The sequence below is a fragment of the Trachurus trachurus genome (genome assembly GCF_905171665.1).
Source record: "Trachurus trachurus genome assembly, chromosome: 21".
NCBI lineage: Eukaryota > Metazoa > Chordata > Actinopteri > Carangiformes > Carangidae > Trachurus > Trachurus trachurus.
In genome coordinates this window covers 15,325,456-15,344,337 of record NC_139899.1, presented here as the reverse complement: position 1 = coordinate 15,344,337, position 18,882 = coordinate 15,325,456, and the positions used below count along the sequence as shown (strand labels likewise).

The following is an 18,882-nucleotide window of genomic DNA, read 5'->3' as shown; positions in this document are numbered from 1 at the left end:
GCAAACAAACTCAAAATGAAAAAATAACCATTATTGAGAGTAAAATCTGTAACAAGAAATAATGCAGATGTTTCGTTGTTGTGTTAAATGGTTGGTTAATCAGATGTAGCTCAATCAGTGATTTTACCTCTAGTAGGATGTGTGCTCACATCTACTGTGGTTGAATCCAACAAAAGTTTAACTTGTGTCTTCCTGATGTTTTTGTAGTTCTCAATTCTTTCAGCATTTAGCATGAACGTGTCTTCAAACTGGAAGTGCTCCCTTAACTTTTATGGAGCAAAGAATGCTGAAATTCATGACACATGGCCACCTCTTGACCTACAGTACAGGAAAGTCCTCCTACTCTTTATGTGACTGACCCTGGAAAGAGACAGGTCATCTGCAGTGCTGTAGACAAGCTGAGTTGAAACAGCAATGGTGAAATGAGCACAAATCCCATCATCTCTACAGCTGAGCACTCTCCTGTTCCTGTGGAGGTGTCATAGGATTTATTATAGCAGTTATCAGTAACCTTCAATTCATTGACACAGTAAGTTTTAGAAATAGTTGCCAGGCAGGCAAGTTATAGCCACTCATGGCAAATGGTTGCTGTACATTGATTTCACTGTCCTGATATGGCCCTGACTAATGAAACCATTATTATGTGGACAAATAGAATCAGTGATGTCAAGAAGGGTGAAAGATATTTGACGTAATATAAAACTGTATTCATATTTAATCTCTCTTTTGTACTCTGTCATACACACAAAGCTATGTTTACTCATGCAGTGTGTATTTATGCAGCAGTCTTTGCTGTGCTTCTTACAGTTTGATCAAGTTTGATTGAAGTTTACTTTGTTTTGACAAGTTTGTTTCAGTCCTACCTAGCATGAACGAAGAGACAAAAGGAAACAGTAAATAAAGAATAGGTAAAAATAGTTATGTGCAAATGGATTAAGAGATGAGTGAAAGATGATACCATTCTAAAATTATAGCTTTCTTCCTGATTTGAAAGAGGGTCTATGGTCCAATCTTTCTCAGCAATGTTTGAAAAGAATCCATAAAGAAGTAAGAAAAGGCATGTAAAGAGAGACTTCAATTAAGAAAAAATGAGTTAAACTCAACAATATCCTACAGATGCTTTAGTGTTGCCATTTACTGAACCACTTCACCGTAATGGTACAGTAAACTCATGGGTGTATTATCTGATATTTCAAAATAGTTATTTAAATGAATTCAAACATAAAAAAAAATATATATATATATATATATATATAAAATATATAATTTGTATTTATTATAATTTCAGCTTTGTAGTAGTAGTAGTAGTTGAGTAGTTCTCCACAGCGTGGTGTTATCCACACTTTCCAGTTACATATTACCGGAAAGCTTTATGGACTAGTGACTGGTATGTTTCACATGGTTCATTATTTTGCTGTATATTCTGTATGGGAGAGGTTGAGCTGTGCAAATGACATTTTCCCTTCATTTTTAAATATTTATGACCTTCCGTTAATAGTGTAGCTTCACAGAGTTGGCTGTATTTTGTGACTTTGCCAGGAGAGTGAACAGATTGCTGTGGTATTGTAATATGCCGTGGTAGTAAATATCAAAGCCCACTCTTCTTTCGACTTTTTTTTTTCCTGCCCAGAGGGGGATTTAAATACATGCAGGAAAGAAAAGTGAAGTGATGAAAGAAAGCGGTCAGTGGTAAATCAAAGACTTGTGAATGATGCAACTATGAGATGCATTAGTTATATCGATACTGCATCAACATGGAGTGTTCTCAGATGTTTAATGAATATAGAGCCATATTAGGCTTCCAAGAATAGAAGCAATGTTGTGCATGATGTGTTTCTATAGTAATCCAGAACCACTGGTTACATCATGCTGCCCTATGAGATCAATGATCTTTACAGTAAATGAAAGGGTCAGGTGACAGGTCACATGGCCAGTCCTATCAAAAAGATTGCACTCTTATCATCACAAATTCTTTCAATGAAATTTTAAACAGTAATGTAAATAAATGTATGTAAAGTAATATAGTTTAGGAATAGCATCCTGACAGAGAACAAAGTCGCACTCCCTCTGTGTGCGAGTGTGTTGTAAAGCAAACGTCTCTGTTCTTTGTTTTGGTAGTCAGTTAGCAGTGCATGCATGTTGGTGCAGGTGAGTCCCTCCCTATTGAACCGTTGGCTCTGCCTTTGTAAACTATCTTTATAAAGACAGGCAAGTTGGCAAGGTGTATTGTGCAGTGGTCAGGTGAAAACATCCTTAACCACCTTTATAGGATAAAAAGAAAGCGGTAAAACCAGAGAATAAGCAGACTGGCCATTTGGACAAATGACTCAACCACATAGTTTTTAAAATGTTAACCTGCTCCATTAGTGTCGGCCGTGTCTGTATGTGGCCTGATCCTAGCGGACAAGGCTGAACTTTATTTTAATCAGACAGACAGCCCTATGAGCTGCAGAGAGGCTTTACTTGTTAACTTGATGATAACAGAATGTTACATGTCTGATTAATATAGTCACCTCGCTGAGAATGACGGGTTGGAGCCAGAGGTGTGGTTGACAAAACATTTGTTGTGGTCTTAGATGCTGTTAGACTAGTGCAACATCAAGAAATCCTTAAACCTCAAAGTCTGTAAGACCTTTAAAGACAATTCCCCTGCCCCAAATTAAATAAAGATATGAAGACAGTGAGGACAGGTGTATGGATTTACACAGAGATAAAATCACTGGGAAAGGGATAGTATTGCAGAGAGTGGTATGAGTACTGGGCAGCTGCAGTCACAGAGGCTAGCTTGTTGTCAATAAAGTAGAATTTATTATGTATGCTGCTCCTCTGAGGTGACAGGTCAGGCAGGCCTGGGTTTTGGGACAGCACTTGCATGGTCTACTGGGGAGCCTCTTGGAAGACGGTAGACCTGCAAGGGCATCTCTGAGGTGTGCAGATGGCATTGAGGAAAATTGAATTTTCTTGGGCAGCCATGGCCAGCTGCCTGCTTTTCCTTCTTTATTATTGGCATCAAGTCTTTATTGGACAACAGGGACTTCTAGTGCCTTCCTCAGCATCAGCACACAGCATAATTGTGCATCACAGAATAAAGATCTTGTAGTGTTTTTCAGAAGAATACATCTAAACTAAAAAAAAAAACTGTCATATCGTTGTCATTTTTTAAAATCAGTTTAATTGCTGTTTATCTCAAGGATCTGCTCTTTTTTTTGAGTGAACAAGAAATTCTGAAACCTTTTATTTGCTTCAGGTTTGGTCTCAAAACACTTAAATATCATCAGGGATAATAAAATGACCACTCTTGAGGACCATTAATGCTACTTAGCTGGCTGAGAGTTTTGTTGCCAGCCTGCAGGGGCTGCACAGAGAGGATCTGTGGTGTCAGCGATCAGACGGGTGTAGAGGTGACACCAAGGTGAACGCTGAGTTGTAGAATGGTTGAAAATCATTGATATTCTGACTCGGAGGCTGCAAATGGCTCAGTGGCAGATGGAGTCTTTGTCAGGGAAGAAAATGGCAGCTCAGGAGCATCAATGCCATTTTCCCTATCAGCTCTGCTGGCAGGCGGTGACCTTCTGCCGCTCACACAGATCCCCCAGCACATGATCAATTATCTCACTCCCATTGTTTACCAAGCTCGTAGAAAAGGATTTAAATGCCAGTTTTTTAGAGGGAGACTGCATGTGCAATCATGAGACTGTTGTTAGTTGTTGGTTTATAATGAGGAAAAAATTGTACAAGCACATTCTTTACACCCACGTAAATGTTGAAAAAAAAAATTGAATAAACCAAGATTGATGCATATGAAACCAATTCATGGTATTTGTTAAGTTCTGTTTATTTCATGCAATAGAGTTGTTATATTTGATTTGACTTGAGTTCCATCACGTCTAACAACATTGTTAATGAATGAGGATCCTCTGGAGTGACATACTGTATCACATAGCACCAATTTAGTAAGTGTTTCTCACATTGTTTGACTCAAAGTAGATCATTTGGGGGCGTTGTTTAGCTCAGTTGGTAGAGCAGGCCCCATAGGCTATAGTCCTCGCCGCAGCCGGCCCTGTATCGAATCCCGACTTAGGCGGCCCTTTGCTGCATGTCATTCCCCCTTCTCTCAGGCTCCCATTTCCTGTCTGTCTCAACTGTACTGTCCAAAAAGCCCCAAAAATATACTTAATTTTTTTTTTAATGGATCATTTGCTGTGGTGGAGATGTTTATTGAAATAGTATTAATTAGGAAGTGGCTCTTCTCATCAGCAGATAACATAGGCACACAGAATAAAACTGCAATACTCAACCATTATTCTTGTAAACAAATTTAAGTCAGAATAGAATATAGAATAAACCTGGAGAGAAATGGGGATGGAGGGAACAAACAACAAGGAACAAAAAGCTAATGACATTGAGAGCCCAGTCTAATATGTATTTTGTCTTGATGGTTGATTTCATTAGCAGATCTCATTGTTATGCACTGACTGTCCTCCTGCAGTAAAGTGAATATTGTATTCATGTAGACTGAATATTCAGAAGGAAATGTTTGATTTGAGTGGCATCCAGCAGAAGAGTGTAGTAGAAGTGTTGTCTTCTGATAAATCAGATCATATAGATGGATTATTCTATTATTCCAAGATTCATATTAAGACTATTTTTTTTTCATTAAGAAGTGACTGCTGTCAAACTGTCCTTAATCTCGAGTTAACCTAAAATCTTAACATGTATTTGTCTTTCCAGGATTAGGCTACTATATTTAAAAGGAAGGTCATGATGATCTGCTGCATTTAGTTACTGTTAAAACCTTGGACAGTTGGCTAGCTTCCCATTGGCCACTAACTTATGTCATGTTCTTTTATTTCAAATATTTAATCAAAGGTGGAAAAATGTTCTCTGTTGAGGAATTTCTTGTGTCACTATATGGGGGTGCCTCCTACATGACCTTCTTGTGTTATGGCTATAGAGAGCCTAAGCGGAAGCAGGAAGTAACGGTCACCATGGGACCTCAACTCTGAAAAACTCGCCATTCAAATGAATGAGACTGAAAATTTTATTTCGTGATCCGTTTGAATTGTGCCATGAGAAAAAAATATGTCCTCTACCTGTTTAAAACATCACGTTTCATCCCGAGAAATCAGCAGTTTGTTGTAAAGCTATTGTAGAATAAAATTCAGAAGAATCTGTAAGCAGAAAGACTACAAGTCGCGTAGGTGACGTCACACACCAAATGCCGCCCTTTCCCGTGTCAGTTGGTGACGTATTTTCTGTGGGACACAGATCTGTAGTCCGTAGAGCGGTCTTTACACAAAATACATTCTTCTGTTGCCGTTTTACGATAAACGGCTGATTTCTCTTCATGAAACGTGATGTTTTAAACAGGTAGAGGACATATTTTTTTCTCATGGCACAATTCAAACGGATCACGAAATAAAATTTTCAGTCTCATTCATTTGAATGGCGAGTTTTTCAGAGTTGAGGTCCCATGGCGCCGTTACTTCCTGCTTCCGCTTAGGCTCTCTATGTCGGGACAGGATGAGACTCTCATCCTATCCTCATAACTGACAGTATCAGTTGTCGTTCAAAAACCTCTTTTCGCTTTTTACAGAAGCCTGTTGACACCTGTTGACAACTGTGCACTAAGTTACACTGTCCAAGGATTCAAGTGCACCACTCTGTCAAGAGACACTTTGTTTCCATTTGCTGTATAGCTGCATGTTTGCTCAGGAACAGTAGCAATACTCCTTGACAGCTAGTTCCAGTGTAAAGGAGCAACACTCTCACTGGTGATAAAGAAGTGATATTTCCAAAGCAAAAAAGTAGTTACATTATTTCTATAAAGTTACTTCTTCTCCATGTGAAGAATACCATTTTTTTTGCATTCTGTAGTTAGAGCGCTGCTGAATAATTGGGCAGGATACAGGGTTTTAGAAAAGGTGATCGGTTATAAGGCCTCTGTCCAAGCACCTTTCCTCCTGGACTGTAGGGGATGTACTAGTGTTCAAGCTCTTTTCAGAATGTGGCCTCTCCCTTGTGAAGTGCCATGGGGACAGTTGTCTTCTTTGCAAGCGTGTCTTGGCAATCCATATCTCCCCCATAGTGAGACATGAAACAAATGTTATAAAAGATAATTATTGATTATGGATTTAACCCCAGTCCTTAGATTGAGTGTCTCAGCAGTGTCCTTGCTGTGGAAGCGTTATAGAAGTGAGCTTGTTTTGCATGACAACTGACAGTCGCCTGCCAGTGTAACATACTGCACTGTAAAGGAGGATGGTCCCATCCTCTCCTGACAAAGGTGTCACCCGCCAGTGAGAGCTGTCGTTATGTCATTTATGCCTCTGATAAGGTCGCACAGGAGTCGCGCCATAGTGCCACATTCATACATTAATCCAATAAATGCCATTTGATGTTGAAAATTTCCATAAACATGAGACGGTTGTAAGAAGCTGCCCTTAGAGCAGGTTGTTTTTCAGACTGTAAGAAGGATCATATTAAGCTGCCATGCCACACACCTTTCCTCCCTCCCTTTTTCAGGGCTGGCTGCACACAGTTTTCAGAGGGCAGTGCTTGTTGGGTTGCACTTCCAAACGGTGTGAAAAAGATTTCCATTACTAACGCTCTGTGTGTGTGCAAGGTGTTGTTTCACACCACCCTCATACTGCTTCTTTATAATGACAATATTAGCAATGACACATGCCGCTCCTCACTGTTAACTCATGTTCATGTGTATCAATCTTAGTTTTGCCCGAGACAATTTTGCCCTGAATTTGAACAACGGTTGTAGCGATAAAAATAAAATCATGCCTTCTGGTTAGCTGTGAGTTTATACAAATATATGTTTTTGTTTCACAAAGACAATAAGCTGAAGACAATCTCTGATGCTAAACTGTCCTGTCATATCCCCAGAATGGTGTTAAAGAAACTCGTATCCATCGATCCACTCTGTCTGCTGCTGGTCTTTACTGCAGACTTTGCACAACAGGTTATGGGTGTTGCTGTTATGTGGCTTAACACTTAAACCATTTGGTTTCCAATGCCATTCAGGCTGTGAGATCCTGAAATTACACTGTGCACTAATGCAGCAACAGATCTCTTTGTTTTTGAGTACCTCCTTTAAGGTGGTGCCATTTTCTCTGTCCTAAGTCAACTTTCCGTAGAATCCTTCCTCTTTCAAAACTGTCTTCAAGGTCCCATTTCCTGTCCAGAACAAAAGTAGGCGATTGTGGTAATGCTAAATGCTAACCTGCTCATTGCTGATATGCCTTTGTGCTGCAATTTACAGATTTTAGTGGAATCCTGTTGGTTGTCTTATAAGGTCGGTGGGTACATCTGGGTCTCTACACAGAACTCTGGGTTTCTTTGTCCGTCAGGCAGCTCTTACATCTTTCTCTTTAATTTAACACCAGTGACTACTAAATGTCCCTTCAGCGCATTTATACATGTTTTGTTTTTTTATGAAATGTTTGTGTTTGTTTTGGGAAAACATCATCTAAATTAAGAATGTGTGACTGACAAACAGCAGAAAGGCTGGATGTCTTTCTCTAAAGTGGCCATTCTCGTAAGTTTTTTTATTGGGTACTTTACTGCTTTAGTGCACATTTACAATATTATTATCTAGCAATCCCCCCCAAAAAACGCTTTATCACTCTTAGTATGATAATTTTGGCTACATAACTGTCAAATTCAATGAAATGTCCATCCCTGCTCCTCATATTGGTTCCAGAGATGACCACAACTGCCCATAATTTTGTGTTTGACCAGTTACTGCAGTCAGTAAGGATGGTGTATGTGCAGTGTTTTTCCTATTCAATGTGCTGGTTATACACTCATTTTACAAGTTGGCACTGATATTAGATTACCATCTATTAGCATCAACAATGGTGTTTCCGTGCCATACATTCATTTAAGTGCTACATTATAGAGCACACCGTGTCTGAAGTTGATGGAAATATTTATTAGCAGCAGAGAAGACACTCTTTTTGTGAAGATGACTCAGAGGCTGACAGAAAATTTGTTATTTTCTCTGCACATTCATCAAAATAAAAATAGTCTGAGTTTCCCAAGTGACTCTCCCACACATTGAAGCCACAGCTGCATATAGTATGCATAAACTCAGTATTAAAACTCCAATTAATTGTAGGTGTTTTTGAGCAGCAATAAAAGAAGCCCTCTTCTTTTTCCTTCCTCCTCATCTCCAAGCCATTGTCCTGCGTTTCGTCCCATAAGAATTAGCACATTTAAACTAATGAAATGCCCTACTTAATTTATAACCTTCACCTATTACTTTCCTAAAATTATGGTGTGGAACAGAGTTACGTCCTAGAGCCAAGAACATAGATTTCTGGATGGCAAAACTGTTAGATATTTGCCTTTGACACTTCAGTCTCTGATAACTTTTGATTTAATGACTAACAGAGGCAGAATGTCAAGAGGGAGTGTCTGTGCCAGATTATTCAGTCTGTGGTTCTCGTGTTTCCCCTGTACAGATAACGGTTTTATTTTGATGGTGACATGCATAATTGCCAGAGCATTATGGGAAAAAGGTGTGTGAAATTACATTGAGTCCAAAATATGCAACAGTGCAAAATCTGGATGCCATTAGTCATGTGATTAAAAAAAGCACATAATGTAGTTGTTTTCTTTGATTGCTCTGCTTGTCTGTTTGTGGTCTGTCAAGTATAAGGTTGCTTTAACAGGAAATGAAGCAGTATGCTTTATTGCAGGGGACGAAAGCAACTTTGTGAAATTCCACTGCCTTCATGGTTTTGTTTTATTGTACATAAACAACCAAAGTTGCAGTCACTTTTAAACCTTAAGCATTTCTTAATAGCATTTTTTCAAAGCCACTGATTTTGCTTATGATTCATCAATAAACCATTGGAGAAAATTGTAGAATTTTAATAATAACAGAAATACAATGTTCTAAAATTTACCAAATGCAAAATACATGGAAGCTCAATGAAGCAGATCAGCTGATACTGTAGGTCTGGTCAACAGTGGTACTGGGGCAGAGCCAAGTTCTCCATACGACCAGATTAAGCTTTAGTATTAATTATAATAATAACAATGATGATAATAACAACGAAGTAGTCTCAACATGACACATTCTCCTTCTCATTTTCCCTCTCACATTTATACCACACCAGTCAAACGCTCACATTATTAGCTGTGTGTGTAGCTGTGAAAATACGTGCAGTGTAGCCTGTAGAAAACAAGGTAAGCAAACTGAACAAATCTAAAATGCTGTATGTTATACAGTAGGTTACACCTATGCACAAGCTGTCACTACTTGACAGATTTTCCCCGGCAGCCATTTGAAAGCCATTCACTGTGGAAACTAAACAATTAACTCCTAAAGTTGCACAATGCAACAGTTGTCCACGCAACAGCTGCACTACAGCTCTCCACTTGATAAGTTTGGATGGTACATTACATTTGGTGCAAAAGGTAGCAAAAAAGAAATTGTTTGAGACTCTAGAAATAGTTTAGGAACAACTACACTGAGCGAAGAAGACATCAATGTGTTGATGTTAAGAATCATAATTTAGTGGTGGGTTTTCTTGGGAACTCAACAGCATAACACAAAAATATTTTCCTGATTTTACAGTTCAGTACATTTCTACAGATAAATAAATAAGATGAGAGAATATCTTAGAACGGGGGATGCTATTTGGCAAGAAGAAAATGAGAGAGTGCATCTTTTAAATATATAGTCTTCATGTTTGAGCTGATAAGCCGGTGAAATATTGAATTTAACAGATTTCCTAAATGGGAGAACTTTGCATTTATAATCAGGAGATACAGTGAAACATCTCTATCTCCACTGCCGGTGGCAAAACAACATACAGTGGTAGAGGATTAATAATTCCTGCCCGGATAGAGCTCCCTTGAATAACAAAGGTCTGATAGAACAAGCTGATTACAAATTTGCTAGCTTTTGCAAAAACCACTGAATAATGAAGGTCATTTTCGTCTTTTCTAAAACAACATTTGAGTATAATGAAATTCTAATCGGTGTACAGCTGACCACACTACATTACATGCACACATCGTCTCAAGACATTATCTTAAAATGGTTGGTGGATCGTTGCAAAAATAATAAATGTGAAAACATTAATAATTTACACTAAATAACATTTCTATGTCTATGGGTAAAGCTTATTTGCTTGGCTTAGGTACTCAACACATTTGCAGATATAGGAATCATCAGCGATCAGAGTTGATCGGGGAAGACTCGAGGCAGAATACTATGTGACTAACAGTAGCATCTGTTCACATCACGCCTATATCAGTGTATCATGTTTATCCACGGTATCTTAATCATGCTCGCTCTCACTCGTCATCTGGAGTGTTGACAGCCATTCTTGTTTCTCTGTGTTTCAAGAATTTGCTCTGGGAGCATAATCCCATACTTCCCCACATCAAAGCCACTGATGTAGAGATGTGATGTGTCCGTCTTCATGTGTCTCCATTAGAGGGCTGATGCAAGATTTCAGCTATTGGAAATTGTGTTTCCCATTTGGCAGCCTGACATCTGTTAAGGTGTAGCGCCAATTTCTGAGGTTAAATTTCCTGGTTATCTCACTTTTTCTGTTTAGTGACCTTCATTTAAGACATTCAGAGTGCACACAGCTGCTTGTTTGAATGTAACCAGCATCGTCTGTGTTGGTAAAGCGATGGACATGTAGACACTGTGTGACTAATGCTTTGGAAGGTTGGATCTGTTTTATTGTTTCATTTGGCACACTGCAGCCCTACTTCCCATTACGGTTGCCATGTGATTTATGTTGTGCTCTTTGGAGAGTGAGAGAGAGGGGCTCTGTAAAAAGCTGTGATAGTGATGTTTACCTTGATCCAGGCTGTTTTTCTTTCTTTCATCTTGTTCATTGACATTAAAGAGAAATTAAAAGTCCCCATGTTTTTCTGAACATGAATGATATTTGAACTTCAAAAGCCGAAAGACATTATTGGCATTGCAGTGTCGAGCCTTACAGACAGAACCTTGGAGTTTTTGTCTTTACTGTCTGGACACTTAGCCATAATCACACCATTTCCATATCACACCCCAACCTTCAACCAACAGATAATTAGCAGATACCTGAGTGTTGTTTGGCAGATTTCTTCCCTTAAGGTTTGTAACAGAATCCACTATATCCCCCCCTTACAGTTGTCCAACAAGCAAATAAGTAATGATCATAATATCATGAGCATGTCTTTGTCTTCTTTTACGGCTGAATATATACCGGTAGACGGTTCCTCTGCTGTGTTTTATTTAGCAGTGTGGAATGACAGATAACCTTTGCATCAGCATCGTACATTCATGATTAATTTGTTCCTGTCAGCTGATTCCATGTGATACCCATTTTTTCCCAGTTTATGCACAAATGCACATACTATATTATATGTGCAAATGCACACAAACTGCATTTTACACATTTTTCTGTGGATAATTGAAACTGGACAGGAATGGAAGCTTTATTTTCTTTAAATTGATAGTAGTAATGACGGTAGTATTTCAACAAATAAAAGCATGTCCCTGAATCTGATACACAATACGTAATACACAATAATGTATGTTATTTCATTAGCAGTGGTATGTAAATATTTTTAATGACGGTCATTTATGATGAGTAAATTGACTGTTTCTCAGTCAGTCAGGTCCTTTATAACCTAATCTGTGGCAACCTCTTGGATGTTGTGTTTTTTTAGTATTGCTGATGGATATTATTTTCTCACTTCCCTTAAACACTCATTAGAAAGATGCCTTTAGCAAATAATGGTGAACACACGATACAGGGTTAAACAAGAGCAGTGTGTGGTGGTAATGATGTGACTTAGGCCTACATGTGATTATCTGTAACAAATTGGATTGCATTTCTACCTCCTCGCTTTGGGGGAAAAAACTGTAAATACTCTGAACTACCTGCATATCAGCACATTGACAAGTATATTTACTGTAAACAGGATTGATTATTATGAAGTTCTTTATCGGCTCTGTTGGGAGATATACAGCTCCAGACTCACAATAACAGTGTAAATATCATCCAGGGGTTGCCATTCCTTATTTCTTTACCAGCTGCATTTCATGGCCAGTAACACCAGATTAATAGCAGGTGATTGGGAGATGCATGAAATTCCTTGTCCTTTTCTCTCTCTCGCCACCCCCCTCCTCCTTCTTCCCTGTATGTGTCTAATTAAAAACTGCAGGCTGAGCTACACAATTTATGGCTAATGCTTGCTGTTGATGGGGCAGCAGTAGGCAGGAGCTCTAGGAACATGTTCATGATGAATATCAGGCGGTGCAGAACATGTGGGATTCCTGTTTTCCGCCGCCGTGTCCCTCCCCCGAATCCCTCCTCGTCAAAATGAACCGCATGCAAACTGCAAACTGTGCTAATGCTGCTATGAAAGACAAATGCCTTTCTTGAAACATTTGTCACGCCGATGCCATGCCATTATTCATCAGAGCCCATTTGGCTCTGTAACTACCAACCTTTCCATTTTATTCATGGTAGCATTCAATACTCGTTTGAGGCAGTCAATACAAGCAGAAATTCATTTTTTCCTGTGAAGGTCTCCCTAAAATGTGGATATGACCTGAAGAGTGATGACAACACAACGCTCACACTCGCTGTTTTGCAGGTAATGCTCAGGAACAAAAATGGATGATTATCCTGGAGTTATGAGCACAGGTGGATTTCTTTGCTGGCCTCACAGCGTGTGCGTTCTTGCATAGGAGGTCAAAGATGTGATATCACTGATGCATAAAAGACTATGGATGAGATGAGCAAATCCGTGAATGGGTAGCATTTGAAGGTGTTTAGTAACACTAGGGCTGGCCTTGCCATGGATCACATTTAGTGTGACAGTGGGACTGCTGTATCAGTGTCACAGAACAGAGGCCCTCCAGTGTAACCAACACTGCTCTGCCATCTGCCGCCCCGCACTAATAGCCAGGGCTGTGAATCAGTTTCTCTACAGACCTTTTTATTTACAACCCTAGATCCATTTGCTCCATCTGAACTTTCCTGTCCTTGATGACGGCCGGCTTTTCCCCACACTGAAGAGTCCAACCTCTGGAAAGTGCATGCTTTATTTTGTCTCCCAGCTTGGTCATAAAAAAGGGGTCATCACCGTCAAGAGCAAACCTGAGTTGAATGATAAACCATCCCTTAATGCAGAGTATTGATTCTGTAGCAATGGAATGTTTTCCTGTTTAATCACTCTGCGCAGCTCCTCTCCCATGATTACTTGCTTAGTGTACTTGAACACCATTAATTTATAGGACGGGATGTTCCCATATCTAGAGGAAAATGAGCAATTACCTTGTAGATGAAGTATGCTTGTATGCAATACCCTGCTCAAATGGAACTTTTTGTGTGGTTTTATTAAATGATCTCTACTACTGACCCAACTCTACAACGTATTAGTCACTGCATCATCATGAAACGTATCGGACATAACTTGGCCTTGAAAATCCCCCTTCAGCTTTTACTCTATGAGTAATGGTGTGTGTTGCTGTAGTTTTGCCTCTGATGCGGGTCTCTCTGAAGTTTCCGCCCTTAACTGGTGGGATGGATCAGACAGAACACTTAATCACTTCCCAGGTGGAGTAGGAGTCAGGACCAGGAACCGTAACTTGTCATCAGAAGACATGACAGAATGAAAAACTGATTGAAACTCATAGGAGCATGGCATTTCAGCTGAACTGTGGGTGTACCACTGAACTTGTTATGTGCCTAGCCGCTGTGACTATACACACTCCATTTTCTGTCATCCTTTGACCATAAGAGCAAGCCTCACAGTGAGCCTTCATCCTGCACAACTTGTGGGTGTACACACAAATGGGGAGAAACGAAAACCTTCAAAATAATTGGCTTCATTTCAGCTGGTCTGCTGGGTGACCTCAAAGAGAGAATGATGAGTGGGAGAGAGAATGGCTTTTTAAAATTTGCTTTATTGCTGCCAGGTTTCAGTCTCTGTGGTTTTCTACATCCCTTCACTTGCTCCCATCCAGAAAATCATTGAGGCCAAAAGTGAGTGGTGTTACTATTTTTCCACAGTAGCAGAAGGAATTAATTGTGTTAAGTGGGATGATGGACACCATCAGTGATTTGGAGGCTGCAGCTGGTGTCAGACCAACCATGTATAGAATCAATCAAGGAGATGTTAATGTCTGATGAGGAGGCTTTAACATGGTTATATAATTCTGATTAGATGGCCATCAGGAATGCATGGTAATTATTGCATAGACTGTATATGGAGATGTCCATCCTCCATGATGTCACCATATAGGTTTCTGAAGAGTGACTCTGAAGCTGAGTGTGAGCTGCTCCACCATTGCCAGCTTGGTAGCGCCAGACTCTACCTCACCTTGGGCTAATTTCAAAATGGTCAGAGACATGGGGCGCATGTTGTGCCGAGGTTTGAGACAAGTATGCTCTCCACCTGTCACTCAAATCAGCACATCCTCATTTACTGTATGCATAGTTTTAAGCATTTCATTGAAATGGGCGAGATGTTTAAAGATCCGTCCCATGGCATGTAGAGTTACCACAAAGGGGCAAATTGGATAGATATTTACTAAGCTGTAAACATATTCATATCAGCTGTGAAGTAGGACTTTTTAACATGGAAGACTATGGGGATCGACTCACTTTTGGGGACAGCCTCAAGTAGCTATTCAAGAAACTGCAGTTTTTGGCACTTCGACGTTGGCTTAATTTCTCAGCTTGGAGGTCAGAGTTTGAGACATATTTGTACTTTTCTTCATTCACATGCCTTTTTATTTTTGTAATTTCACTTTAATCATATGTTGATGACAAATACAATAAAGGACCTCAGAGTGATTTATCTCTATATCTATCTTTATCTTGATATCTCTATCTCAGTGTTTCAACAGGTTTATATACTGCCCCTCTTTGTGTTTTAAGGGAGGACAGTGCACGCACATCCAAGACAGTGAGCAGGTGCAGGACAAAAAACAACAAGAAGGAAAAACAGACAGAATGTCCGCACACTGCTATAATCAAGCTCCCAAAAATTTATTAGGACAACGTTTCGACCACTTGGGTCTTCATCAGGTCCTGATGACGACCTAATGAAGACCCAAGTGGTCGAAACGTTGTCCTAATAAATTTTTGGGAGCTTGATTATAGCAGTGTGCGGACATTCTGTCTGTTTTTCCTCTCTGTGTTTTACTCAAACCTTCCATTGTGTTACAAGACATTGTATTTGAATACAGTGAGAATACTAGGGATCCATGCTGAGGACTCTGTTACTGCCTTATCATTAGCATCACGCATCTGCTACTGTGAAAGAAGAGATAACATGGACAGGGTGGAACACACAGTTGGAGACAAAATGCTTACGTGCACCCAGAACAAGACAATATATATATGAAATATGCACAGTTCTGTGATGCACAAGAAGACACAGCTGGAAATAGAGGGAAAAAAATGCAATTTTCTTTTCGTTTCAGTGTTTTTCTCCAGCATTAAAGTTAAAATTATAGTTTGACATAATGGGACAATATCTATAGTGTCTTTCTTGCTGAGAGTTACATGACAAAAATGTAACTAGTTTTATATCTGTAGATGATAATAGAAGCTAGGTAATTGCAGACCTAACAAACTAAGCTAACTGGCTGCAGGCTATAGCTTCATATTACTGCGCAGACATGAGAGTAGTATTGATGGTCTCATCAAACACAATGGAAAAACTTTATGTCACATTCTTCATTTAAGCTAATAAACCACTGAACAAGTTGCTGAAGGCTTTCAGGAATCATATCATATGATATATTGCACATTAAAAAACGGTTTAGCAAGCAACGTCAACAAAACAGTTTTTTAAAGGCCCCAAAATATAGCAGAGAACACCAGAAGAATGAAAGTGGCAGAAAGTGCACACCTATTTAAATCATGGCTTTGGCAAGCTTAGCTTTGAGGCCAGCAATATGATTTCTGCTTTGTGGTTTTTGTATCCAAGGCAACATGTCAGCTTAGTTGGTTTGCTTTGCCTCTTCACAGCAGGGAGCTCCTGTATTGGAGCCTGGGCTTATTCTCTTTGGAGTTTGATTAGTTGCCCTATGTGTCTCCTGTTGGTGTTTCAGTTTTCCTTTTAAAGTTGCGAAGATTCTTACCTGTGATGGGCTGGAAATCTGAAGCCTTTCCCCTGGCTATTCTATCAGTGAACACTGGGGACACTCCAAAAACTTCCAAGTACACAAAGTATATTTTGTAGTACATTAACCAAACGTTTGATTATCCGTTTTTATTTTTATTAAAATGTTATTTATACAATTAAATTTGCATGGCTAAAATGTCAGGAAAATTGCCCTAGCAGCCGTACAAAAGAAAAACAAGATTTTGTTAACAGTTTTCATTCATTCACAGCTGAGGACATTGAGATGTACTGCAGGTCTGCTATATAATGTGATTGTTTGCAATACCGTGTCATCATAGCACTTGCAGTGTGTTTGTATTATAGGATAATGTTGTTTATTTTAATAGTTATAGCTGGCTGCATTTAAATGATTGATAGTGTTTTGTGCTTTGTGTCATTAAAATCCTATTCTGTGGAAGCTGACTGTCTTCCTGTTAAGAGACAGTTTTTGCTCAGAGACGACAAGCCGCCTTGTATTTGTGAAGTCGGGCTTATGCAAACATGACTTTGATCCACTCAGGGTAAATCATCTCTGGTATATTAGCATATACATGTGTTTTCATACGACCTGCATCCAGCTGTTCTGGATGTCTCCACTGCATGACTAGCCCCACACATGCTTACATTAGCTCATGATCGTGTGCATACATCCATCATGACAATTTCAAATGTTTATGTAGCTTATAAAACATCCAGAATATGTGCTGCCTCTATGTTTTTTGTTTATTAGCTGTAAAATCAAACATATTTGCCTGTTAAACCATTCTAATTTCTACTAATGAAGTGAGAATGGGCTTTGTTAATGCTGCAAAACACATTACCCATAGCATTTACTCATATTTTTTTTGTTTTGCAATACTAGATTTGACAAATTAAGTCAACTGATTTATCATTTCAGAAGTCTTACATTAATATAAAATGCCAGTTTAATTATTCAGCAGCAAATAATTACCCAGTAGGAGATAATGTCTGCAGCATATCACTGTGAAATGAAGAGGTAAATTAACACAAAAATGTAGTGTGTGCAGAATTTATTAGTGACACATTACACCTTTTAATCCTTGTCAAAACCGTTGCCGCCCAATTGAATATTTAATTTAATTTCTGCCAAAGATTTATAATTGATAGACAGTTAGAGGGTTTTCTGATCAGCACGTTGCACATCTTAGCTTGACAAATGAGGGCTGGTGAAGCAAGGTCAAAATGATACACATAATGTGTTTTTTTCTTTTCTTTTAATGATGCATTATAAATATGGAAGCACCTTTGTTCTTTGCTCTGCACAAACTCTTCCTCAGACGAGCAGAGGAAACGGTGGCCTTATCAGTGAAGCATGGCTGCAGCTTTCATGTCATTTACGTCTCATCAGTGCCATTCCTGGTGAGGGATGATACTTGATATTCAGAGGTTAGCTTTGTCTCCTCAAATTAATCAGCTGCTCCTGTTTTCTTGCACAGACGAGAATCACCAGGGAGATCTGGAAATTGTTGGTGTGTAATGTACAATACCATAACAAAGGCAGCCTCTGAAACACAGTCTCGATGCATGTGTTAAAGGGGATTTTCAGATGTGGGCTTTTGTGATCAATGGGATGTGAAGCACTAGACAGTGGATGTGAGAAGTGCTAGTGTCTCTGTGGCATGATTTGGATGATGAGCAGAACACCAGTGGTCTTTGTCATCAGAGAAAATGCTGCAGACTATGATTACACCTTCTGTTTACTCATCCGTGTGGACATAATGTAAAGGTTGTGGTTGGAAAAATGTAAATGTATTTGTTTGCAACTGAAGATTAAATTTTCTCTTGAGGCTCATAGCTTCATCAGATGATCATGGCTTGTATGGCAGCAGGTCTACATTAAAGAGCTCAAGTAGCCCTTAATATGAACCAGCAGCATGTGTACTGATGTATTTATTATTGCTGATGTAACTACTGGTTTATATGCTGTTGTAATCTCTCCTGCCGCACTTGTAGTTATCTCTCTATTTTTCTGATAATGGTGTTTATCAAAATCTCACAAAAGGAACAAACTGTGACTGTCATGCTTTACATTAAACAGAATTGTCAAATATAACCTTCAACTACTCACTCTAGTTAATTTTATATTTGAGTGTACTTGAAACTAAATTAATTATTTTGTTTGAATAATTAATCAATCATTTTGACTATACATTTTCAGAAAATAAGAAGCCATGGTGACATTTTTGTTATCTCTGGCTTAGTCTAAACAATAGTCCATAACTAAAGATGTTATAGAAGAAAAAAACATAGCATTACAATGCAATAATGATTCACAGGAGCCTTCTACGAAAAGTTTGAGTTTATATAATATGGGTTCTTTTTCCAGAGTATTCTTGTGAGGGCAAGCTTTGTGGCGAGAGTGGGTTGTTTTTTTTCTCCCCGTCTTTTTTTTCTCTTACATCTTGTTGACTTGATTTGTGTTTGTGTTTGACAGATATGGAGCCTGGAGAGCGGATGGCCTCACCATCTTCAGCCCTATTGTCCCTTCACATGGCCTCCTCTTCAGCCAGCTCGTCCCCGGCTCCAACACAGACACCCTCCACCAAATGCTGCACGGCCCCTAACCCTGCAGGCAGTTCCCCTCTCACCACCTGTGGTATGTACACACATACGCGCACACACACACAAAAAACGTACATATGCCATAAGTCAAGGAACAAGATGACAACATATGATTACAACATAATTGTTTTTCCGAATGTG

At 39.2% G+C, this 18,882-nt stretch overlaps 1 protein-coding gene across 1 annotated transcript in view; it reads left to right on the top strand.

Annotated features, from left to right (window-relative positions):
• LOC311004891 (bromodomain adjacent to zinc finger domain protein 2B-like) overlaps positions 1-18,882 on the top strand; it is a 48,757-nt gene that overhangs the window by 7,059 nt on the left and 22,816 nt on the right. Inside the window, exon 3 of the mRNA XM_083997081.1 lies at positions 18,614-18,775. Coding sequence (XP_083853207.1) covers positions 18,616-18,775 — 160 coding nt within the window. The 5' untranslated portion in view covers positions 18,614-18,615. The remainder of the gene's footprint in view (positions 1-18,613; positions 18,776-18,882) is intronic.